This window comes from Megalops cyprinoides, chromosome 14 (genome assembly GCF_013368585.1).
Source record: "Megalops cyprinoides isolate fMegCyp1 chromosome 14, fMegCyp1.pri, whole genome shotgun sequence".
Lineage (NCBI taxonomy): Eukaryota > Metazoa > Chordata > Actinopteri > Elopiformes > Megalopidae > Megalops > Megalops cyprinoides.
Window position 1 is genome coordinate 21,842,004 of NC_050596.1, and position 27,908 is coordinate 21,869,911.

The 27,908-nt window shown below is 39.6% G+C and overlaps 1 protein-coding gene across 1 annotated transcript in view; it reads right to left on the bottom strand.

The window, feature by feature from the left end:
• Positions 1-16,521, bottom strand: part of gtdc1 (glycosyltransferase-like domain containing 1) — a 48,280-nt gene extending 31,759 nt beyond the window's left edge. The window contains exons 1-3 of the mRNA XM_036545581.1: positions 16,336-16,521; positions 7,020-7,187; positions 4,539-4,712 (exon numbers count right to left, since the gene is read on the bottom strand). Coding sequence (XP_036401474.1) covers positions 4,539-4,712; positions 7,020-7,187; positions 16,336-16,514 — 521 coding nt within the window. The 5' untranslated portion in view covers positions 16,515-16,521. The remainder of the gene's footprint in view (positions 1-4,538; positions 4,713-7,019; positions 7,188-16,335) is intronic.
• Positions 16,522-27,908: the final 11,387 nt, after the last annotated feature.

The window sequence follows — 27,908 nt, forward strand, 5'->3', positions numbered from 1 at the left end:
CTTGATCCCATTCAATTTCGTAGAAAGGTTTGCTATTTAGATCGAATCACCAGCACGCTTTTTGATCCTTAATTCATGCCCACTTGATCATGCTTATTTCTCTGAACTTCCAAAGACCATATGGACTCCATTGAAGCTGATTCTGGCACAGGGAATATGCAGCTTAAGAACGGAGGAAATACCTTTCGATAGCCTTTCAGTGTTATTTATTTATATTCCACTGCATCGGCTAAATGAATGAGCAGAGGATCCCTTTGAAATAACAGAGGACTAGGGCAGGAATGATGCAAACCAACAAATAAATGAAAGGTAACCAACAGCTGTTTTCATTAGTTTCTCCCAAAGTGCTTAAATCACGTCAATCTGATTAAGCACGGCCTCTTCCTCTTGGCCGAGTCGCTGCGGATGTGACCGGCAAGTAATCAAAGTGTTTGTGAAATGAGCTGTGGGTCGTGCGATGATGAAGAGCTTGGTCTAAGCTGTGGATGAAACCTTTAGAAAGACTGCCATCGTTGCCGTTTACGTGTTAAAGGGACAGTCACTACAGAAGACCTTGATGACAGAGCCCAAACTGAAACACACCAGGTTCTGCATTAAAAGTAGCACTGAAAGGGCTGTCAAACTGAAATAAGGATGTTGGTTTAATCAATTCTGTGGTTAATGATCTTGTGGATAAGGGTTTTGACAATCTTTTCCCTCCTGTTATAAAGCAATCACAGATGGCGTATGTGAAGATCAGTTTGAAAGGGAAGAGTCATTCCAGTATCAGGCTTCTGTGCAATGCCAGGAGGAAATAGGTTGTGGATTCAAACTTATTGCCATCCTCATAGTCTAATTTACTAATTTATTCACATATTGCAGAGACCACGTGGAGCGCTCTCCATTTCAGATAGACAGCCACAATCTGAAAAAGAAAAAAACTTTCGACGCTCCTCTGCTTTTCTTTCTTCCTTCTCTCTTTCATGAGGACTCGCCAGTTCCTCTTTCGTTATCACACACCCCCCCCCCCCCCCCCTCCAGTGCCTTCAGACGGAAATGAAAACCCAGTGGTATTCTCCCGCTCTTGATTTACTAAATTATTCACCAAAAAAATTAATATCAAATGCACAAAGTACCTTGCTGTACCTTTGTGCTTCTCTCAGGAAAAGGTTTCAAGCAGGATTTCCTGCCAGCTGCCATGGTTACAGAAACGTTCCAATATTTAACTCAGTCATCTGTGGGCCCCTCCGGTCCCCGGAGTGGCACATCAATGTAATGGAAGCCATGCCTGTTCGAGGTAGCCAAACGTTTTTCCTGGGCCGTCTTCCGCCCATTATCTTCTACTGAGGACAGTTCAGCTGGAGCTGGTGCAGTGAGAATGTGCACACAGACTCATCGCTGCATCTAAATCAGCGCTGACTTCAAAGCCTCCGCATTTTTCCTCCCACCTGAAAGAGCGCCACCGTGCTTTTGGCACACTCCGTCAAACAGGATCCCCCTCGTCCCAAAACGGAACAGGAGGGCTCTGATCTCAGCCGTTCTCAGGTTCGCTCGACAGTACGGAGAGGTTTTTTTGTTTTTGTTTTAACGATGCAAAAGAGACCGATCAACGTCTAATCTCGCGACCTCGTTCTTGGCCGCAGCCCTCTCTCCGTTAACACCCTGCTGCATCCGACTGTCATCTAAAAAGGCGCACACTTTAGCTGAGGGCGAAATGTAATTGATGCCATTTTCAAAAGCGCAGCCTTGTCCGTTTGGGGACTGCACCATTTCCAGGCTGCTGTAGAGCTCTTTGTGGTTCTTCCTCTGAATTTAGCACCTGCTGGTCACATGTGTGCTGATTCGGTTAGCACAGCCGTTCCGATGCACGGCTCCCGCAGCACCATGCCTCAGCCCCCCTACAGTGAATTGAGGAGCTACAAAAAGCAGAAAGCCACCGTGCCAGCACCCCGCGGTGATGAATGAGTTTGTATTGTGTGTCAGCCCTCCGCTAACTGGGGTCAGTTTTTATTAAACCACGGCTCGTCAACGTCTCAGATACTGATTGATGAATGAGTGTGCTAAATGAGAGAGCAGTGTTTCTTTTATGTGACACCTGTACCAGCAACTCATATATTGTACATAGGTATACTATATACATATGCAATTGATTTACATGTCATGGGAAAGTGCACTTTTCTGCAAAAAGCTTTTACTTTCTTAATCACTACAAACTCAATCCACTTCACTTTTTTTCTCCCTACATCTTTATATTATGTCCTTGAGTTCAACAAAAATGTTTTCACAGAAACTTCTGCCACCAGAGAAAAAGATAATGCTCTCAGGGAACACGGCTCTTGTTTTGGAGGGGGAATAAGCCTGCATCTTCCCCTGTGTGCCAGAGATTAAAAAAGATGCTAAATGATATTGCTTAACTAAGTACAACTGCCCCAGTTTCCAATCTATGGCTTTATTGTAACACCACTGAGGCTCACTAAATACTGACTGCCATTTTCCCCATGTCTTTATATGAAAGGCAATACAGCAGCCATGTGCTGCACTTACTGCCATACCGCACAGTACATCCGGCTTTCTAACTCGCATTTTCAATAATAAAACCTCAATGCTTTTTTCACTTCAAGTTACAACCCAATTCGAACCAGTTTTTAAACCCTGCAAAACTAAAATGTGTGTTCCATTGTTAGGAAATATTTTGCTTTTGCTTTTTCTATATAACTATCAATATGTGACATTGATTTATCACAAGTTACCACAATTTCCCCAAACAAAAGGTATACATAATCATTACAAAAAAAATACTTTCAAAGGCAAGACAATTAATATCACCTCACATTTTCACCTTTAGTCTATCTGTGCATTTTTTTCTGAGGACTGGACAAACAAGGGCATTTTTGAAACAGACCGCAGGGTGTGTTGAACGATTGTCAGCCATGCAAATAATCACTTACTTACACTCCGTGAGTTTGCTTTGGACGGGGCGAATCAGCATTTGAAAATGATCTGAAAAACACTCTGGGCTACCAGCATGCACCATGAACCTCAGCCCTTTAACAGCTTTTTTCCTCTCCTTTTGAGCATATACACACATGCATAAACATACACACACACACACACACACACACACGCACATACACGCACGCACACACACATGCACATCTCAGACACACATCTGGACATCTCAGAAATAAGATCTAAAGATAGGCTCATGCTTGTGTGTGGGCCTGGTGGGACTACAATGAAGAAATCTCTAGTGAGTAATCTGAATGTAAATCTTGTTTTAGGTCACTGACCAAACCTATAAATGAATGTGAAAGCACTGGCACTGCACCTTAAATTTGCCAAAAAAGAATTAGTGAATTACTTCAAGGCATTTTGGACTCACTATTTTCTATGGACATTTCCATATAAATATCATCCCTAACTACATCATGACACACACTACATATGAATTTATTTAACAGATATAATGCATTACAGCACAAAAATTCAAAATGACACAAGTCACACTCTTCCACTAATTGGAAAAAAACAAAGTCCTTATGACACAATTACCACAGGCAAGGATTCTCTCAGAACCCTTCTTTCATGAACAATCACTCCTCAAGGACCAAGCTTTAATAATTCTATATTATATTGCTGTTTGTGTTTGCTTAAAATAATATTTTGACTTGAGCACAAAGCACTGATTTCCTTAATCTTTCTGTTGTGTTTGGGTATCCTACAGAATGGCAGAAGTGTCCAGTACAGCTACAAAACTAAAACTGATACCAAATTCTCGTATCTGGATTTTTCCCTCTGTAAATTCCCCACATAATGAAATGAATGTAATTAAAATATTGTGCATTTTAGTTAATTCAGATTCTTCAAAATTAATTTAATCAAATGTATTTTCTCTGAAAATACAGTTATTTGGCTCAAACAGTACGTTTTTTTTCTGCCACTCTTATTTTATTTCAATTGTGATGTCATCACATTTATGTCAAGAAAAGGCTGGTGTTGATTTGCACTTTAATGAAAAGCACACCAGCTCTGTGGAAATGCGTCTGTAGCATTTTGCATTGTGCACTGTTTGGGAGGTAACATTCAGAAAGGGGAAAAATGCACCTTGCTTCTCTGTTCAGCCACGAGCCACATTTGTAAATAAACTGTTCTATTGTGGTGCCTCTTTTGTACTTCTGCTCTACTGGAAAAAAAAAACACACAAAATATAAAATACAAAAAAAAAAAAAAACATTCTTCACACTATTTTTGATACTGTAGCAATTGTAACAGCCAAATGAAGAAACAAGATACAATGGTAAAACCCTGTTTAATGAAAGAGTGGACAGACAGCTGAAGAGCCCTGACCTCAAATGAGTTATGAACATCTGTGCAGGACTTAAAAGTGCCGTGCCTGTCGTGCTCTTACGTGACTTCGCTTTGGATCGCTGTTTACTGTGTACCTAAACTCTACCAGCTTGCCGGGGACAGATTAGAAGCAAAATACGCTGCTTTTTAATCAACATGCGGTTATCCCTGGAAGGCAAATTACTGTCTCTGCAAGGGATGAAAAAACCAACCTTTTGACATCGGGAAATTTGATAGGAAAGTAGAGGACTTGGCACTTGGGTCGGATGAGCGCTTCCAGATCTTCGGGTCTGTGGTCGGGGATCAGCCTCATGAACGTTGCGATAGAAGTGAGAAAAGACTCCATGTTGAAAGAGGAGTTAAACACCACTACATCTGCCACCAAGCTGGAAAATAAAGGAGAAGAAGGAAAAAAAAAAGATAAGGAGAACTCTCATGTGTGTTCATTTAGTGAATCTGGTGTACAAATCGCAACTGTGATATTTAATCTATTAAAAAAAAAGACATTTCACTAAATAAATCTGCAAAACTTGTGTGCAGAAAAAGTACATCACCAGTTTCAATATACGGTATGATGACACTGAGCGTGTTTAGAGAAGCTGTCACTAAAAATAGATTTACTCGTGGAACATTTCTAAAGCTTTCCAGTGTTGATATTTATTTTATTCAGATTTTCTGTAACCATGTACAGAGGGGAATGCATAAACAGTTGGTTTTAACTGGAACACAGTCAAATTTGGTTTCTTTGTGTACATAATAAGCGTGGCTTGATTGATTTTTTTTCTTTTGTCCCACTGGCGTGTCAGTAGGTATGAGACTGAACTGAATTCAACTGTATACAAATGAATAGGTTACAGAGAAAAAATCTTTTTGATCATTTAACTTGAGTCCCTGGATAATAGTTAATAAAGACAAAATGAGGTCTCTGTATGAATGCAATCTCATATTAGATACACACGTCAAATGCTAATTGAGGTAATCTATTGATTAATCTTCCAAATGATAAAACAGGTTTCCCTGTAAACCATATGCTTAAACGGTGATACACTTTTATGTGGGGTGTATGGCTTTATTAAACGTGGTATCTTTCAGATCTCCAAGGTGTACTTTTGGGGAGCTATGTATAAAAAGAGACACAATATTTGGACCTCTAAATAAGTTTATCTATTTCTTGAATTAAACCATGTTTTAGAGTGGTGAAACATGGTGATTTTAATCCAATAAAACATTTCTTAATGAACAATTTACTTGTTAATTAATTTACTTGTTTCTTAATGAACAATTCACTTCAGAAGTTTACTTTCTAAGGTCAGGCTGTTGCCATCTCTGTCTGAGTTTAATGAATTAAATCTTGATTGAATGGGTAATTTGGAAAATTAAAGTTATTGACATTTCGCCCGATGGAAATCAACAATAATTTTTCTGAAGTGCCCCTCTTTCTTGCATATTAATTTTGCATTATTGTGATTAATTATGTCGCTGCTTCTGCAGAATTGCTGAACTCCCAGACAGACTGCACCATTTCGGGCTGCCGTAATTAACCGTCTTTGACAGCAAAGGGCTGCCTGATTGTGCTTCCCGAAACAAACATTACATTTTAAAAAACACATCTTTAGAAAACACAAACATTCATTTACATTACATTTACATGATTTGCATAAGAGCATGACTTGTTTTTAGTTTTCCGTTTCATTTAGATGGATTTGATGAAGACTTTGTTAAAAAGGGTGGAGTCTGTCCCTAACCAAGTTAAAATTACAGCTGGGCCTCATCTCATAGATCCCTTTTCATCTACATCTGTCTACAGTCTTCCTCTGCTTCTACCGAGGGAATGTACACCTCCTCACTAAACATGGAGTGACCCTTGACTGGGCATGTGAAAGATACGGGACCCCTCACAACTTCACTTGTTGTGTGTTCACTTCACTGTGTTTTTGACTCCCTAACGCAGGACACAATCGCAGCTTGCCCACACCTCTACCATTTCTTCAGCATTTGATGCAGTCAGAGTGAACAGTTACGGGTATAAAAAAATTCTAAAACACGAACATGCATAATTGTATGTGGTGCTCCTTCAAGGGCTTTGAGTGGATACACCACCTGAGAACAAAGCCAAAACTGAAACACAATAAGACTGCATCAAGAGTGCACCCTCCTCCTTTTTTTCCCCAGTTCCAAGATGTAGCTTTTTCATATGGTTCCCCTTAAATAACAACCTCATCTTTTTCGTTTTTCTTAATTAGTTGCTTAGAGGGGGTTTGGTGCAGTAACTGTTAAGCAGTTTCTCCAGCTCACAGACATGCTTCCCATGAAGTTTGTGCAGTTTGTACAATCAACATGTATGTTGATTCTATGGCTTGCTTATCCACTTTCTTTAAAGACACAGTAACTCTTCTCCACAGGATTCCAAGGATGGACAGAGGGGAAACCCTGGATGAGCGTGCCAATGCTTATTTGATACAATGCGCAGAATTTACGAGGATCCCTGCATGTTTTCTCATTAAATCGGATTTATACGACGTGAATATAATACGCTTAGCAAACATGACCTCATGATTCGTAGTAAGAGAGGAATAAATAAGTGGTTTAACTCCATAAATCAACTCTAATTACAGGCTTTGATTTTCGGCAAAGGTGATGTAGGAGGCTTCACAATGCTATACAATACACATATGAGACAGACAGATGTTTACCATGAGAGGACCTGGTTGTATCCGTACTGAAAATCCCTCTCCTGGTTCTTCCTTACTGGGTACACCAGCTGGTTCTCATGGAAGTACAGGACCTTCTTCAGTCGGGCCAGGTCTGGTCGGAGGGCTGTCAGTTCCGCCAGGTTAAGGACAGAACTAGTGAAAAGTACCCTAAGGTACAACATAGGTTAAGTCAAAAGGCTGTACCGCATATATATTCTCAGCAAATATTACAAGCCTCTCTGATTCTTTTGACAAATCTTCAAAATATGAAAAAAGTATTACAGTATTGTAGGTGCAGGCAGGTCTATCTGGCTATTCTCTCACACAAGATAAACATGGCTATTTCCTCTTCAGGCATCCAGGCTCTGGTCCAACCAAGTAAACCCGGCCCACACACCACTGTCCTGAGTCAAGGTGCAGTTTTAACTACAAAACAAAACTTGTTGAATGGATTAGATCACTTCCAGTGAGTAAATCACTTCCAGTGTTTAAATTGTGAATTGCCAATTCTAATGCCAGGCCTCATAACAAATGAAGGCAATGGATATACTTTAAATGGAAAGTGAAGTTCTAAGTATGCTCCAGATATTACTTAACTCCCAGATAGTTTCACTGCCACATCGGAGACATCATCTCCACAACTAAAATCACACTGAATTAGCAGACTCCCATTTTTTCAATAAGCCTTAAAACAGTTGACCTGATTTAAGATGTTTAACTATATTTAAAAATGAATGATGTGAGTGAGAAAAAAAACAAAAAAAAAAATTCACTTTCACTGCATCACAGACCGTATTCACTTTAGCTGCATCTTTTCAGCGGGTTTCACATAATCTCTTCTCCAGCAGAATTAAAATAAATTATTTGAAAAGAGATTAAACAGCAATGTTCTTTCATATGAATAAATAAACGTAAAATAAAATTATGAGCACGAACAAATGTCATTTTCCTAGCATCAAATGAACTCTACAACTTTGTGACTTTGCAACAAACAATGAAATCCCTGAATGACAATCAATTGTCAGGTAATTACCCCTTAGTTAACTCTTCAGGGACTAAATCCTTTAATGTTTGGCCCTTTGTTTGGTTAAAGGGCTTAGCACTGTCTAAATACTGTGGTCAGCATTCAGCATTTTACATACTGTACATCCAGATTATTTCTTGAGAATGGTTTAATATCCACCAACTCCTGTGCAACGCAAAGATAAAACATTCTTCTTTCATATGGTTTTGTTGCAAATGCATAAGATGAGTTTAAATAGCAAAGTTTAAAGAGGTTGGAAGTTCATTAACATTTGTGCCCCCTAACAAAGGGCCTGGCACCTGCCAAAGCAGATTATGTCTTCAAATCAAGCCAGAACTGACGATAAAGTCTCTATATAGAGTCAGTTATTGCTTTTTAATTATGGACTTTCATGACTGGTTATTTGTTAGTTTAATAAAAATGGAACAATGAGTTTGGATTGACATGCATTTATGGTGGATTGTGTTCTTCACAACAGCCAGCTGCCTTCCAATGGGTTTTAAGGCTGGCTGAAACACAGTTTTGAAGACAGATTTAGAGTTAAATTGTGAGTTTCTGAAAGGGAGACTGAGAGAAAATCTTGGTATATTATATGTGGAGTAGAATGATGGGCACCACTTACATCATAATAATATGCTAATCAGGCTCTGAAATGCTGATGAACTTGTGTGTCACAGAGGATGAAAATGAGGACTTGAAAGCCACAATAATGCTATGATAATTGAGTGTTTTCATGTTCTTAAAATAACTGTGAATAGAGGATTATTATAAACTGGAGAAATTAATGTATTTTTCTTCCTCTGTTGGAATTTTAGTCAATAATTCTATAAATCTCTTGTAGGCCCTTGCTGATGATTCAAGGTGCTGCAATAGGCATTTCTGATCATGAGTTCAGGACATGGTATTTCTAATCCTTAGTACGGATCCTTTCAAGGATTTCTGGTCATACCTTTAATTTGCCATAATGAACAACAGGTACAAAACATAACCTTGATAACTAAGACTAATTCTCGAAAGGCACCCAGAGTGCATTTATTCCACAGCCCCTCTTCTGACTGCCAACACTGTAACTGGAACTAAAGACAGCTCTAAACTGTTAACGAAGGTCAGTGGGAAGAAGCAGTAGGTTATCGGCAAAAAGAAATATTTCAAAACAGTTTAATATTCGCCATGCACTAAACGCACCTCTTTACAGCTTCTTAAAGCACTTTGAACTGCATCCGACTAAATTCTCTCCTTCCCTGCCTCTTCTAATCCCTAACCATGTAATGCAAATGGTCACATCCTAGGACTGACAAGCCATAAAACTGCATTTCCAGGGTATGAAATCAATGGATTACCTATGGCGCTTTAGTTTTAAGATGGTTTCACACTCCCTCTCCTCTCTTCAGTCACCGCGATGAGCTAAAAAAAAATCCTAAACAAGATGACGAACGCCATCAATAAAGGGATATCTCTCCGTTTTGTGATGTGGAAGGCCCAACCTGCGGGGGGGGGGCGTTTGGAAGCTCTGCGCTTTGCTAACTTAACCCAGCCCCTGGTCATCTGCTGCAGCGCAGGCCCCTTTCATGTGGCGACGCCGCAACTCGTTCACACCGCCGCAGAGTTCGCGTCACCGCACATCTTCAGATGAGGGGATTATTTGCATTTCCTGGCCCCGTCTGAGCTCCGATCAAAAAAAAAAAAAAAAAAAAAAAACCCCAGGAACCATGTAAAAAAGAAACCACGTTCCCCGGCAATAAAGCGGCCTGACTCAAACCAGATGAGCGCTCTCTATTTTTACCTTTTCCTGCCAAGTGCAACCTCAGACACATCCTGAGTAGGTGAGGTTTAGACCGACAGCCTTTTGTCACTTTATTTCTCTTTGTAAATGAAATAAAAGTATGTTTTTTACCCCATCAAATAACATTGAAAATATCTGGTATAAGTGCAGAAAAAAAATTCATGCAACACATATCAATTTCCTTTAATATATTTACCTCTTTTGGCTATATGTGTCAACTAAAACATATTCCACTATGTCATCATATCTTCAAGACACCTATTAGAACATAAACTAATAATTCTAATAATAGTCAGGGCATTTTTTTAGATAGTAATGACAGTTTGTCATGTCAGTCTCTTTCCAAGGAGCCAAAACTTTAAAGTGAAAAAAAAAAATCTGAAAACTGTTTCAATACTCAGAATGAATGTCTCTATTAAAAGTTGCGATAAGGCCCATGTAATTGGCTTTGTGGATAATGAAAGCACCATTCTGCTCTACGCTCCACATTCCTTAGTACTTTAGCAGCTTAACAAGCGGTGCCTCCCTAAAACATCAACTGCACACCTGTGAGCGTGCTTGAGGAAGGCTTTTTAAATGACTGTAAATCATAAATTGCACTCCTACTTAATTCGGAACAGACAGAGGGTGTGAGCCAAGCTGATACATATCGGCTTCCTCGTCTTTCATCTGATGACAATGTGTCTCTCCGGGGAAAAAATTAAGAAAAAAAAAAATGATCAAAAGGATTGCCACGTAACACCATGAAATGTACTTAGTGAGTTTTCATTTTATGCAAGGGGTTTGTTTTCTTTCTCTTTTTCCTACATACTTTTTAAGCAATACATTGGAACAAGTGATTTCACAATAAAATTTTCTTAGCTTAATGCCAAAGGAGATCTTAAATTTCAATGGCTGGTTCAGCCACACTTTTAGGTGACAAGTCAGTCCCCACTCAAAACAGCCAATAGCAGCTCTGCACTTTGTTTGCCCACTACGTCTCAAGAACATGAGAATGTTCTACTCTTCTTTTCAGGTTCAGAACTAAGCGACAGAGCTCTGTTTAAAAACGAAGACAAGCAGCATTTATACGTGATACTAGTGTTTGCTTGGACATGCCAAGCCTTTACAAATAAGCCTTGTTAGGGCCAATGGCTTGACTTCATCCTTATAAATGAACCCTGTCCACGGACATACTTATGAACTTTATACAGACTGCATAACTAATTTCTCCAACTAGATATTTTGATTAAATCATAAATAGAGACCAGCCATAGGCTTTTTTTCCAAAACGTTTCATGATAATCCACACCTAGTTGGCTGAGTTAGAGCCAAACCTTTCTCAGGAGTCTTTCTCATGTTGACCTTTGACTTGGTGCCTATCAAATTTGATAGGGGTCTGGGGACTGTAAGGAGAGCATTTCTGTCATGTGTCATCAAAATGCTTGCACAACAGGCCATGTCAAAGATTGGAAACAACATTAGTGATGTAAGGTATTGTATTTGCCCTGGGGCTGCCTGCTTCAAATGTGGAAATACCTCTGATCCATATGTACCATTCTATATATGATTTTTAGAATGAACCATGCACAATACAACTGCAATGCACTGCATGACTCATGTTTGTGAAACAAAAAATTGACAAATAAAAGTACAAGAGTTCACAATTCATGGGACATTTTATGCTTTTAGAATGCTGAATGAATAAATTACATAATACAAGGTTTCTTTTTTAAAAACAAAAGGTAATACAATTTCCAGTTTAGATGCCTGTAGAGAAGAGAAGAGACTATTTTGTAACAGTTAGTAAGTAATTATTCAAATTACTTCAAACAGCATAAGGGCTTCTAAAAGCCCTTAAAATACTTTGAATATAAAATATACTTCATGATGCTAATATTCTGTCTACCAAGTGTGGCCTTGTGCCTTGGCAATCTGCTCCATGCAATACCACAGACCTAAGAATAGGACTGAACCTTTGATACGTCTACATAAACTGCCTTATATCTGACATGAATTTCCTCCAAATGTGTACCATCTGTTTTCTAAACACTTAATGGACACAATCAACCTGGAAACTAACACTAACAGCATGTACTTAATTTCAGATTTTCTACAAGTTAAGGCCTATTATTTATGATTTACAGAAATGTAATCTTTACCAGATATCAGTATTCAAATGCTAACACCATGTAATCATAATGTGATACAATTTGCGACATGACGTAGCAAGGAGGCAAGGTTTTATATCTACTTCTAGTTTCCCAGTATATTGCTTTTGGACAGTAGGATAAAAAACTGGCTTTTGTATGAAATCAGTAACTGGAAACCAAAAATCTCATTTGTTTCATTTTTATTCTTTGTGTAAGCAAGTGTATACCCTTGAAGTGCACCTTAATAAGGTCTTCTGTGTCCATTTATAATTTCTACAACTCTTTATGTTATTGAAGGCATTATAATGCTTGTAGTCTCACTACATCAAGAAAGGTTTGTTATGATGTCACTGTCTGCTGTCATGACCTGTTATAGAATGCTAATTCCAAGCACTTTAAAGTGTTCTAAAGCATTATGTAACTGTCATGATCCACATCATAATGCTTTATGACAATCATTCATTGTTGGTCAAATTTTAACATAGCGCCCATAGCACAAATAAATTAAAAGTACTGCAGAAGCAAACACAATCCTCTTCAAGTAAAGTGTAAGCCAAGCGTTCATAATCTTATGTTGACTACAAAAGAGAAACCTCACAGTCTAGCACAGTCAAAAACTTAGTTACTTTTTTCATTGACATGAATAATCTCAACCCTTAATTTCAGCTAAAAACAGCCCCCATGTTCATAATATCTACACAGGAATAGAGAGGAGTTACCTCCCATGCCCATATAAAATCTTATTGTACATACTGCATACCTGGAGGAAAAAAAAAAAACATTTGTGGACAGTGAAGAAGAGATAGGCTATTGATCTCAGTCCCCATGCCTAATACTGTTCACACAGAATCACAGAGTTTGACATTTTGTGGTTAGAATAGGTGTTCTCTGGCCTAGGGGTGTTGCAAATAAAGTGGAACCTTCAGCTCTCACATAATTCATCGGGTTTTGTCTAGTTAAGGCTACAGGGTGTGGCAGCCACTTGCCACACAGCTGGAGACAAAACATCAATTTCTTTTGCTTCCTTGCTCAACTACAGAGAGAATATGACATGGAAATTCAGGTACAAATCAAAATAACCACAGGGCAAGGAAAACAACCGACTCACACTCAAAAGAAAGATAGACTGAATGCGTCAATAAATTTTATCTGCTGCCGTTAATAATAATCACTTCCTGCTCTATGAAACACTGAGACTTTTTCCAAGCACAAATGAAACTTCCACACTAGTGGTGTGAATGCCTGCCTTAACTTACCCTAATATTCCTCTGAGTTTCTTATAAGCAACCCACTTTAAACCTTTTTTGAAGTCTGCATACTGCCCTGTCTGTTTGCTGTAACTGCAGGTGACTGTTTTCTAGGTCACGGCTCACTTCTCGCCAACCTTTAACGAGTCACAGTGTGGTAGCAGGTGTTCATTATTTAAAAATGCATGCATTTCCTGGCCATTTGTGGCACTTATATGAAGTTCCCAGCAAAGGCAGACCATATGATGTCCTTTCTTCAGGTGCCTTTCACAGAGCAGTGAGAATCTGCAAGTTAACTTAAATCATCACCCAGCAGCATGTCTTGGGAGAATGAGTAGATAACAAGAACGATAGTTTATTTCCGTTCAGGTCACAGCACAGGCCATTTTCTTTTCAATGATCCCCCCACGTGCATATCAGGTCATCAATTCTAAAACTTCAAGTGAAGAGGTTCAAACAAGAAGGCAAATGAGACAGTGAAAATGTTTAAGTGAGAATCATCTGCTTGCCTCAGATTTAACATTTTAAAGGCCACTGCACTCCAGTGCTCATCTGTTGACAACATAAAAAGTTTTGTTCCACACACAAACACTGCGGTTTGCATTATAATTGAGGAAATCCCATTCACGGTTAAATGGCACTAGTTCCTCAATGTACACAGGCCATTTACCAGAATATCACCACAAACTGACACATCCGCACAGAGCATTAAGTCTTTAAATGATGACACCCTCGTTCCAGTCTTTCAACCCTCTACTTTAAATTGGATTACAAAGAATACCTCCACACAATGGTTTTTCCCCCTCCTACTGTAACTCGACATGAATGATGAGGAGAAAAAACCCCTGAAAGTGTACAGTAAGTGTGTAGTCAGGCCTGTCAGTGTTGTATGTGCAAAACTCTCACTTCAGAATACCACTGGGTTGACAGGTGAAATCCAAGCTTACGGCCAATCCTCAAGGCCTGACATAAAAAAAGGTGAGCTTTGATCAGATCGCCCTGACTAAACAACTCCTTCTATTGCCGGCAGAGATGCCTGATTAGGCTTTGATCACGTCACAGTAGTTACGGACAATGGTACACAACCTCTGCCACTCAATGGTAAACATCTGTTGCTGCTAGTGTGGTAGAATCCTATTAAATGCTGGGAAAGCCCATTACTGAGGTAGGGAAAATTTAGTTCTCTTTAATATACAGGTGAGATATACATACACAAATGCACAATATTCCATCAACATTCCCCATAATTATTGTCAACATAGTCCTTCGATCACCCATGACTCAGGCACTGTCCGTACTGTGAATGTTTCATGGCAAAGCAAAAACCATCATGAGTACTAGCACCCGTTATAATTTTATATTGAATTAATAGTTCATGGTTCAACACTGCTTTTCAAAATATCAACCTCCTCACAACCAGCAGCACATTTAAACAGCACAGAAAAGTGTTCTGCTATTTTTGGAAAGCTTTTTGCAAAGATGGTAGGAAGAGATCCGATCCACCAGCCAAAATGTTTAAAACGTTTGCAAGGGCCATTTCCCTCATTTAAAGGGAATGCTCCCATCAGCCTGACCCAACATATTCATATCCATTTTGCAGAATTAAAGAACTTAATCTCATCTCATCATAATAACATCCCAAGGGAACGTTCGAAACCGAGTTCAGTCATCAGCGTTTTACTTTAATTCGACTTGGCACGTATTTCTCCGAATACCGTCAGTCTCTGGGGAAACCACAGAGCCGGTTTCAGTTGTTAGCGCACTTTTCTGCACGGGAAGGGATTAGGTGATGTTGAGGGAAAGGGAGGCCGTCTTGCAAGGTATTGACACGGGAGAAATCGCAGAACAAAATGGATCCGTGTGAAAGGAGAGCACGGAGACAGAGAAAGATTATCTTAATTATCATTCAGAAGGAGCTCAGAGCAGCACCTGTGCCTGAATAATATCATTTAGGCCAACACCGAGATGTGGATAATACCCCTTAAATCACAGACATTAGTGGAACAACAAGGGATGAACGACAAGTCCTCGGAGGCTAAGCGTGGAGCGGGATAAATGACATCAGCTCTCAACTCCCTTGGTGTACAATGGTCTGTACACCAATGTAGTACAATGTTCTGTACACCAAAGAACGTTACCACAAAAAAAAGGTTTTAAAAAATCCACAGAAATTCAGTTCATCTCAGAGTATGATGTCTGTAGAAATCATATCTGCAACTTGTCAATTTGATAGGGTTTCAGTGCCTCCCAGTATTTTGAGGACTACTGTCTTGATGTGTAAACCATCTGACTGAACAAACTTTGAAAGAGAAACTTGCCTAATACCATGTTAAACGCAATCAGTTTCATTCACGTCATAGGCACAGCAAATGATGCATCATCATGTCCATTTAGATTAAGCAAACAGGTCTGAATCAATCTTAATTCTAAATATCTAAGATAAAAAAGATAAAAAAACACATGTCAGCAATGCATTTGATCACCAACATACAGCAAGAAAAAAAGTTGACATTTTAAATTGAAAGCATGACAAGTAATTTTGTAGTGCAACTGGTTCAATGCAAAGCTTGGGTTTTTTCCCCTCTACGTCATGTGTGAAACAGATCACCAACCCACCTATCCCCCACAACGGAGAACCTCCGCTCTCGCTCACCCTGTTTCCATCTGCCGCATTTCTTAGTAATCAGGTGAAAACCATCAGCTTGTGCTATTAAAACCAGGGAGGGCTGCAGAGGTTGCACAGGACAAAATGGCCACCTAGCATGTGGTTCACAACAAAATAAAGACTCAAAATTCCCCTTCCGGAAATGCACCCCGTATTATCTGTGGCCAAGATCAAATGTATGAACAAAACAAAACAAAAAAAGAAAAACCTGATGGTACATGGAAAACGACAAGGCTTGAACCTTGAAGCTGCAGCTTGTAACCAAATTTTTTCAGGATCTAAGGCTACGTGTAGTACCCTTCAGCAAGCTGCATAACCTGAACAGCTTTACTTATGATCAAGTAATATGAATGGATAAGGTGCAGCATGATAGCTATTCAGGTTGTCCAACATCAGGGCATAGGCCAACCGAATCAATAATGACATGAAGAATGTCGAGTGAAAGTGGAGCCTGAGGGCACTAACCTGTAAGAGGAACTAGCTGCGATGGTCTGCATGAAGTAGATGGCGGCCGTTCTGGCTCTCCAGTGCCATTTCTTGGCCGGAAGTGTGTATAGAACACAGCCGTCCACACCTTCTTGCAGCAGGTCTATCAGCTGCTTGTGGGAGCCCCCGTAGAAGGCCTCAACCAGTAGCACACTCATGGATGGCAATTCTGCAAGGGGCAACAGAGACAAGAAATGCACCAATGCAAACCACAGAGTGAAATATCAAATTGAGAAAATATCAATGCACAATGAGTTTGGGGATGCTGGCTCTATGAGACAAATGAATATCAGTCTTCTGGAGGAAACTGGAATGGAGGGAGGGCCAGTACAATCTGCTATCTCCTGGGTACACAATGTAGAGGCTAACCACCAATCCCATTCCTCTTTTATTTAGAAATTGTCCAATTATCCAAGAACCAGATAAACTGACCAGGCTGTTTGCACATACACTGAAATGCTATGCTACATACACAAAACGTTTAACACACTTTAATCTCCATATTTTTAGACAGAATATTCACTGTGCCACAGGAGGAAGCAAAATCCAAGCTCTAGTTACTCTATAGTTATATATATTATGTAAACATAAAACTGCATTGAAAAAACTGCCAAAAAAGAGAGAGATGTATTTATATAAAAAATGTACTTTTAATGGAAACATGACATTTTTAATTTCTTGTTCCGAGCATATTGCCCTGTTTCTAGTAACAGCACATTTCAGGAAACACATCCGTAATGTCCGCTTTCAAGCCTACATTCGATCACAGAGAAACTGTGAAAATGCTAAACTTACTGCCCACCTACAGTTCTTCCAATTTCAATCTTCATTTTGCTCATCCTTTCTGTTGCTGAAATCATATCTTATGAGTAACTACATGTTGCATAACACTTTCTGTACTGCCCATAAGAACCCAACAGAACTTTCAAAATAAGACAATCTGCTACATATTGTAATAGTAAATTCTATTTGTAACCACCCTCTCAAACAATCCTCAGCCTGGTCCCATAAAACAATATAGCAATATAATAGCAATATCTAATACCAACACAGAGTTGAAAAAAAGAAAGAAAAATAATTATTATCACAATAAAAAAGCAAAACAAAACATTCACAACAGGGAAAACAAAAAGAAATTGGATAAAATATTTCTAGGCCTACTGACTAAATCAACCTGATAACTTAAAAGTCGAATTCATATTCTCAACAGTTTTAAGATTATTTTTTTTGGGTTAAAAATGTTTATGTTTATCTGTGTATACATATTTGAATGAATACAAACAAGACAACACACAATGCCTATATTACAAAAAATGATACATTCTCGGGATTTCCCGACATCTCACCAGGTCATTACAAATGGGCATTTTTCTCATGTAAATAAGGCACGTCGACGAGCCATCTTCCATTTCACAATCTGTGGGCGAGATCTCAACTGTACGACTCCAGAAACAGGGCATGGGGGAAGAGGCGTCCCCACTCCTACACGCGCTGATGCAACAGGGAATCCCCCAACATGCACCAGGCATCTCAGAAACAAAAAAATCAACTCTGACACTGCTGATTAGTTCTATTCATCTAGGTACCTAACACGCAGAGCGTTCCTCACACCGTTCCAGAACTCTCAGAAGCCTAGGCCGCGCCACTAATGATATACACATACACAAGATGTCATTTCCGTACAAGCGAATCACCTCAGTCAAAGCCACCTCAGCAGAGATGCATCACATCCTTGCATGTAGAACATCGTTATGTATTCATCTTTAGATTCTGTAGCTTTAACTCTAGCTTGTACCTTGTCTGGTCAACCTGAACCTGAACCTTGAAACCTGGTCGTGCAGCACTTCTAATATTGTTGACTTATTATGGTTTTCTGCTTGGGCTGTACTCTGCCTCACTTAAGTTGCTTAAGCATAAGCATCTGCAAAATGAATAAATGTAAATGTAATGTCAATGTAGCTTTAATGTCACCTCAAGAGATAGAGGTTCGCAAAGGGTTAATCCTATGAACGTGTGTATCCTCACTGGGAATGGGACAGCACCGGATTTATCACTCACGGGTCAAAATAAACACAGTGCATCCTTACCATTCATTCTCTTTCCACTATGGCATGACTTAATCGGTCAGCCATTGAGTCATTGTCTACAATACAATTGTGCCATTTTCTATTAATAAAAAAAAACTAGGATAGGCTTGGGTGGACATAACAAGAATAACTATTTGTTACATGACAAATGTGAGGGAGACTACTGCCAATGTATTAAGACCAAAGCCATGGGTGTCCTTTGCTTATTAATTTAGTAGATCACTTCTAAGAAAACTTGCTTCAGTGACTCCTTAAACTCATTTAATTCTTCTGTTCACAACCAGCCACTTCACAATGACACATTCAACGCTTCTACAAAACCACCCTGGGGACTGACAATATTATAATAGTATATAACTTGGCATTTGCTTAGTAGGCACTTTTTATCAAGAGAAAATTTCATAGCTCACAATTTTTATGTTATCTATTGACCCACAGAAAAAAAAGGTTTTAAGCTGTGGCTCAAGCCATCACAGCAGATTTGTCTTAAAAGGAAAAACAGCTGCGGTAAACAAAGTTCAAGTTCATTAAAGGAGAGCGAGAGAGACAGAGAGAGAGAGAGAGAGAGAGAGAGAGGGAAGGAGAGAGAGACAGAGAGAGAGAGAGAGAGAGAGAGAGACAGACAGAAGGAGAGAGAGACAGAGAGAGAGAGAGAGAGAGAGAGAGGGAGAGAGAGAGAGACAGAGGGAGAGAGAGAGAGAGAGAGAGAGAGAGAGAGACAGAAGGAGAGAGAGAGAGAGAGAGGGAGAGAGAGAGAGACAGAGGGAGAGAGAGAGAGAGACAGAAGGAGAGAGAGAGAGAGAGAGAGGGAGAGAGAGACAGACAGACAGACAGACACAGACATTTATTTGAATCTTTTCAGACTCTGGTTTAATAACTACTGTTTCACTGACCTTTGGACATGCCTCACAGTCAGTGTCAGCAACATCCACAACCCAGCTGAAATAATTCCCTTTGAATATGAATATGGGGTTCTTCATAACGCATGCATCTTTCAGTCTGAAATGTTTGAACTTTTTTTTTTTATTTTACTCCTTTTCTCTGTTTGATTTCTATAAATCACAATAAATTATTCATGTTAATTAGCTTTTCATCTTCTAAGATACAAAATCATGTGATCCTTTTAACAACTATTTATTTCATTCTAAAAACAGAATCCTCCCCAGAAGCATACCGCTATCACCCGAGGACATATTTCTTAAATGAACGCATCAGATCTTTGCATACCTAAGATTTGCATATTAAAGGAATGAGCTAACATTAGAGGAACTCAGCATTGAAATCTAATCACTGCCTACCTCTGACTGGAATTCAAAACTCTTTTGGGTCTCCCCTTCTGAGACGAAATACCACCCGGTGCTTGCAAATGCATTTTTCCCTCCCAGTTCTATTACTCTCAGCCCAATTCCAGCGCTGCTCCTGGTGGCTCAAGGCAACCCCTGTGTACTTCACCAGCTGTTTCTGATAACTCAATTGCCTCAAATAATGAGAAAAATCTATTAAAATATCCTTTACCTTTTAAGCCTATGCAAAACAACTGCATGCATTTCAAAGAGCTGCTATTTAGTATTGTGAAGCAACCTCTCAGAAGAATACCACGTGATGCCCATTGAGTACAACAACTAGCCCTGTGCATAAATACCTTTCTATTTCCACACAGCTACACCAGCTGCCATTGACGGGTGCCTATTATAGAATCTAGGACAGTCTCTTAAAAATGGATTTCACTGAGACAACAATGACAGTATTTGTAATGCACAATTTATAATCACAGTGATTGACATTAGGGCAAACACATCAATAACATTTGTCTAGGAGGAGAAGGGCATCACAATAAGTTTTTTGGACACACTTCACATCATACTGGCCTTGTACCTGTGTAAGCACTTAAGTTATCACAGTGAAAGTAGTGCAATGCCTTGATGTTTGATATAGTACAATGTGTGAAAACGTTCATATTATCATAATATAATTACATGTGTAGCACTTACAGACAGGCGGGAGAGAAACTTTAATGTAATGTGTTGCTTCTTTTGATGTACTAAATGAAATACTTCAGGCAGGACCTGTGAATGGCTTTTTTGGGTTCGTTTTTAACACCTAATCTTAGAGATGAGAGATCGAAATAAAAAGAAATGGAAAGTGTAATGAAAGTGGAGGTAGGAACGTTCCAATGCTGAGCCAGGCCTGAGCTGGAGACGAAACTAGCGTGGGGCACTCCCCTGATGACTTTCTGTTCTCCAGCCTCCACTGAAGAGAGCTGTGGGCCAGGAGACGTCGGTCAAGCACAGGTATGAAATTACAGCTACGTCTGACAGACATTAAAATGTAACCGTGATCCTCCCCACCACATTGGCAGGTTGTGCGTAATTATAAATCAGAAGTATTTATGCTTTTCAAACAGCAGGCAATAAGACACTGATCAGAACACTCAGTACCTGTTATGCCCCTTCAAGTTACATGATATAATTTGCTATTTATATATACATAAATATTTTTTACAAAAAAATCTAACAGCCAAAACCTGTGACTGAAATATAAAGTGGTAGTTATGTGATCTGCTAAGATGCAGGTTAGCAGGGAATTCCTCATACCTATACAGCATTGAGAGTTAGGTCCTTTTCAGATTTTCCTACAGAAACAACCAAGGTCCTGAGGTGCAAGGTCTTGCAAATATTTACTTTTGTGCCATCTAACCTATTTAAGCACTGAGAGCTCAAGCTATTAAGCTTCCGATAATCAAAACACAAAACAGATACTGCTGACGCAAATAACCAGCTGTACAAATGGATGACATGTAAAAACTCTAAGCTATAGACGTCAGCCTGGATAAGAGTGCCTAGCATATGTAACATAATGAGTGAGGAGTGGGCTCAGTTTTACAGTTGCTGCATAGCCATTCAAAAAATACAAAATTAATTATTGATTACTGGAACAGCTACATTTAATCTGAAAGCATAATGTTGAAACAGAAACATCTCAAAATACAAGGGCTGCTTTCAGAGGCACCAATCATTGGTAGTGGATGATGTCATATTCCTTTTAATTTCACAGAAATTTGAACTTAAATTTGAGAAATTTGAAATTTGAACTGCATAAGTGAACAACCAACCATACCATGTCAAATATAAGATATGCAAGTGTACTGGATGAAGGCATCTGCTGAGCGAGTACACAAGCTAACGTATTACATTTCAGTATAACGCCCACCCACATTTTTACACTTTCTGCTTAACCTGGAGGGTTAGAGTATCTAAAGCCTTTCACTCCGGCCTGGTGCTTAACCCCGTAAGTCAAATAACGGGCTCTCCCTCTCCCCACACCCACCATTCACTGGTAAACATTTTATCAACTTTACATACCAAGCCTCTCAAGTGGAAACATTAAGACAAAAATCTTAACTGATATTATGTACCAAAATCCCATCACTAGTACCTCATTGACAACACATACTGGTATTGCATGTGATATTGTAATATTTTCATGAACGCGTGGGTGCTGATGCATTCATCTGCTGTCAGCTACAGACACAGGGGACTACAAAGTATCGCACATCTATGGATCCACTGCGGGCGTTTCCTGGAAGGACATCTCTCACATTACACAGGACGTGACGGGGAGTGTTACAGGGAATTCAGCCTTGTTATATGGCTGACGGTCTCAGTCATATTAAGTGGGCTGTGCCCTGCTGCTGACAGCTTGTGTCCGCCAAGCTAGGCCACCACCCACTGCAGAACACTCTCTCCCAAAACACACGGATCCCCACTTACTCTTAGGAATTCTTCCTTCCCTCCATTCAGAGGAGACCAGCAGACTTGTGTTCATGTGAAGGCAAAATTGCCTCAGAGCAGCTCTTGGATACGAGCTGTTTCGCAGCCTCCTTGTTCCCAACTCATGTGTTTAGTGAATTTAAAAATGACGCCCAATGTTGTAGTTTCCTGCCTTGCCTGTGCCAATTCTGAGGTGGTCAACAGAGTGTGGGGGGGGGGGGGGGGGGGATAGGAAGTCACTAAAGCAACTGTAGATCTACGTTTCTCTAACAACAAGCATTTCCTGTTTTGCTTGTTTCAATTTGAGGTATTACTTGTAAACCCTCCTCAATGCATATCATAGCTTTAAAGAAGAGAACACCATAACAGACAGCCAAGTTCTGGGTCTATGTCATGCAGACCAAACTTTAAAAGCACCTCTCAGGAGTCATCATATGAGTTTCGTGTGGGTCAAGACCATTAAATTCTTGTCTGCTTTATTCTTATTCAAGACAAATGGACCCACACACACTAAAACGGCTACAGAGGTTGTGTACATGGCGGTAAAATGGCTTCACCCAAAACCTCTGTGTTGTAATCACTTCAATTATAAGGCCCCTGCAATTTCTACAAGATAAAGAGCGTGCAAATCAGATCCTGGATGTAGTGTTCCATGACAAAACAAAGCCAAAAAACAGTATTTGAATGGGTGGATAGTACTAAGCACTTATAATTGACCTAAATTGACTCAATCGGTGATTGATACTTCCAAATATATCTGCGGGTCGACTATGAGTTTAAGTTACACTGACAACAGACATCACATTCAGACCATCATGCAAAGCCACATAACATACAAACAGCAGCAAAAGAGATTTTCAAAGACTGATGCTTATCACATTAGTCCACCAGTGATTCAGAACTAAACCTAAATGAATGTCTCATTAATGCTGTTTACAAAGAAAAAAAAAAACAGAAAAGTACATAGAAAAACGATGCCTAAAACATGGTGCTTATCAAGTTTCATAAATGTCTTAGCAGACAAATAACAGGCCAATTCCTTAGCTTCCAGAAAGTGCCTGCCACACAAAATGACATGCAAATTAGTATGCATATAATATTCTGCCAGTGAATAAGTGGGTAATAAAGGCTCAGAAACCCCTTTTTGTATGAAAGTGTTAATACTTCAACAATGCCACTTTCAGTGGTTTACGTAAAAGGCTGAGAAGGAATAATACTCTCCGCGAGGTCTTTGATCTCATGTTCGAAAGGGGAGGAAACTGAAATTTTCTACAGATTAGGGTTTCAAAGCAGCAGTGACTGAGAACTGACTTTTTAAATTGAGCAAGTCAAGTGTCCTCGTTCACCATAAAGTATTGGCTTTGTATTAAAGCTTATCATTTCAGAAATTCACTCTGAAAGAAATACAACTAATTATTCATATACATATCCAAAAATATGTGCTAATTTCTCTAGTTTGTTCAGAGTTGAGCAATGCAGCAATGTAATGTCCACATTACACACACTGATGAAAGGTATTGCTGTCTTAATATTCATTTTTGATGTCAAATCAGAACCTTGCCAAGTACTATAATGGGCTATAAAGCAATTTTGTTTAAGTATGAATCATCCACCACTACACCAAAACCACAGACCTTCTCAGTAGAAAAAAAGACAAATTTGTCTTTGCAAGCAGGCCAGTCAGCAAAAATGACCTTTAAATTCACCTCCATTACGCTTGATAAAACTGTTCCTAGACTGTGACATCACTTTATTTGAACGTAATTTCATGACTGTGCAATGTTACTGAACATCGCCTGCATGCCATCAGCAAATTCAAATCTCTTCAGACAGACAGAAATGATCTCTGAACACAGACATTCCCTCAATTTTTGCCAAGCAAAAATGAAGACCACAGTCACTCTGGATGCCGCTCATCTTAAATCACAGTTCTGTGCTTGAAAGTGCACAAATCATAAACATAAACCCTGTTAAATCATAAATTGAACATGACTTTGCTTGGAGGCTCTGAGAGACAGAACAGCAGTCCAATTTGAACATATTGCAATATTTAAAACTGTCAATGTTCAAACACTAAAAAGCAGCAAGAGTGGTTCTATAACCTCTAGAACCCAGGGAACGTGGCTGAACATTTTCACTTAATTATCAAGGGTTTACAAATAACACTGTAAGGGTCATAGGCTTTCTGAGTGCTTGGTACATCCAGCTGAACACTTTCCCTGGAGTATTCACAATAAAATATGAAATTCATTTCTTCTTGTTCCAACAGGACATAAAAGTAAAATGTCAGTGCAACGTTAAATATGCCCTTATACGTAGTTTACCACTATGAGTCAAGAGTCTGTTCAGGCTTTGCAGCTCAAGGGCACAGGGTTAGCAAGTCATATGAATGCTAGGTGGCTTAGCAAGCCCAGTGTTTTCCATCTGAGTCAGAGGGTGACTCATTCATTAGTAAACAAGACCACACCTATGCTGTTGGTCCGTGTCCTAATTTCAAGATATGCTGAAAATATCATACACTTAAACAGTGATAAAACTTTTATTTGCATTCTTATGGTTCCTTTTCTCAGTTAACATCCTCAGCGAAATCACTTGTCAAAGTGACGAGAACCTGTGCTAGCATGTTACCATGGTTCTGCACCACAGAAAAATAATGTAGGCTGCAAGCTTTGTAGGCTGAGAGTGTTTTAGCGGCTGTTCAACACGCACAAGTTAAAGTCTGTACCATATTCCTGAGGGATACAAGTAGCACAAAAATAGGAAACTGTGATGACAGATATACGACCCTACATTTTTGGAGTTGTTTACATGCCTTCGTGATTTGAGCACATTACTAATAAGCCAGAGGAATGTGCATTATACATTTTATGCAGGGCCACTGGTTTAGTGGTAGTTTTATGAACATGTTTATAAATGAGGCCCCTGAAATCCCAAAAACCTAATTACTAAAGAAGTGTCACACCTGACACCTTTGAAATGTGTATCTGCTTGGCCCCTCCTTTCAACGGTACTGGTGGGTTCACTTCGACCTTCTGCCAGAAAAGGAAGTTCCATTGGTAATGTTTCATTTGCCCATCTCAGACCCAAGGAGTTACTGACTAGCTGGTAAACTAGCGCGCATGCACTAGTGAAGTCAAAGTGAAGTCAAGCAGAGTCATCATCAATTTTACAGAACAAATAGTCTTATTTAATAGTATGCGCATTGTGACTCGCGTAACTTCCTAGCCTTCTGGTTCGTTACTACAGAAAACTGGTCCCGAAACAATGTAACTACGCGAACTACCTGACTTCCTAGTCAGCATTGTTGTTATTTCGTGAGGGACAGTGTCCATTTTGTTCATTCTTAGGGTTATGCGCGAAATGTGCAAACAATGATGCGCTGACAGAATGATATACATACGCGGCTAGACCGTAGTTCGCCTGCTGTGCCACTGGATTGACTTTGCTAGCGTTAGCTCAGACTATACGAACTCCACATCCGGGAGCGAACGGAGCGGATAGCTGGCTAGAACTTCTGCTGCAAACCAAGTCATGTCCTGGTTGTGGGTGGCTCAACCGCCAGGCTCACTCAGCCCCAAATAACATGCACGTTGCGGTCGATTTACATACTAATTTGCTGTTGATTTAATTACGTTATGGTCTTGCTTTGAACTGACCCAAGAATGGACGGAACGGGTCAACTGATTGGTGAAACTGACATTCAGTTAACCAGCTAGCTTGTTTAGCTGCCACTGCTAATGTTTCCGAATGTCATATTTGCCATGTGATGGAAACCGAAGCAAATAAAGCCATTTTAGCAACGCAACCGCACTGACTAACTTCACGACTCACAGTACAATCTGCTTGCGTGGGGATGCTTACTCCAATGAGTTTACCCCTTTTGTTAGCTGTATAGTTGGGGGTTTCAAACCCTGATGAAATAATCTTGTCAACCGCTAGCTCGCAAATGCACCATATGCCCACGTGGCTAGCTGAATAAGTCAGCTTTTCCTCTTGCTTAAAGCAATTCGAATCCGTTACAACAAAATAAGACTTAAGCAAATAAGGGCAGTATATTTGTTTTCTTCATTCTGCCAGGACAACGCCGTTTCAAACACTGTCGCTTTGATTTTACACTCACCTCTTCCTGGAGATGTGTCGTCACCGAGATGGCCACCCCTCGCCTCTGTGCGTAGTGACGACATTCTTCCTGTGCAGCGCTTCGTTTTTTTTCACGCACCCGGAGAGGGAGTGTGAGGGTGTCCGCTGTTCTCTCGAGGGAGCACTGAAGATGATAGCTGTGGAAGGGAATTTTCAGAAGCTTATTATTATTATTATTAGTAATAATAATAATAATAATAATAATGGAATATTGGTTATATTGTATTACAGCCATGAACTCTGAAATTGTTTCTTTTTTTTTTACCACATGAAAATTACAAAGGTGTTGAGTAGTTGAAAGTGCTTTGTTTACAAATTTCTTTGTTTAATAAAACTTTTTATGAAATACAGTCCGGCAATCTTTCAAAGAGGAGCTAAGGCATTTTGGGGAGGGGGAGGAGGATGGGGAGAGTCAGGACTCCTGGTGTATTTCCAATATGTTAAACTAAACACTCCATTGCTTATCCGACCTCTTCGACGAGCAACGTGACTGCATCAAATTAAAATTAAATAATAAAAGCGAGCGGAATAATAAAAGCTTAGTAGACCTTCCCACACTATCTCTAACCCCCGTAGACTGGGAGGTTATTGTTGTCTTTGTGCCATTTTACTGGTGGCCCGTTCTCCCGCCGTGCACCTGCTGCATTCATATGCACAAGGTCAAGCAGGCGTGCACTACGGCGGTTGATTCTGGGGGTGGTGGCATTCGGCTACTGCTTCGTAGCAACCTGTTCATGATCTCCAATTTCCAACAAATACTGCGGAACCTTAATATACATTTCTCAAAAGAAAAGCGTTGGTTTCGAAAGGAAATAGAAAAATACAGAACAAAATGTATTTTTTTGTTTAATTTTTGCTTTTATTTTTAAGTAAACAAAATAAATAAAAAATGAGATGAACGTCTTTTATAAGTCAGTGCAGAATTACATTTATCGTGTTTCTTCTGGGTTTTTTGATAGCTCAGAATAATTTATATAAGGTCGTGCGGATGACGTAATCCCTTGAGGAAGTCCGCCCAGCCAAGAGGCTATCTGGAGCTGATGGCAGTTTAGCTGGAGCCAACAACAGCGAACTTCAAAGCGAGGATTTGTAATTAAAACCTTTAAAACAAAGGCGCAAATTCTGAGTAATGTGAAATATAAAGCTATCCCCTCAACCGCGCGTATTGCATAATATTAAAGCGGCAACAAATAATTTATTGCGCATAAGGTCATATATCTTTTTTTTTTTTTTTTTGAAAAGAGTGTGCTGACTTCGTGTGGGGGAGATTTTATGCAAATACAAATGAACCAGGGCTGGTTAAATGTGTTGTATAATCAAAAAACCTGCATTATAAGGTCATTTACAAAACATTTGTGATGCATATTTGTGCATTTAAACAGAGCAAAAACTGAAACTGCTTTAACTCTGAAATGGGCTGACTTGAATAATTTCTCCAAATTCAGAATTACCAGGTCTACCTTTTAAGGAGAGAAAATATGTCCCAGCAACAGAGGCACTTCTGGTGGGGTCAGGCTGTCTTTTTTTCAATCGCTCCATTGGCACTTGATTGAAC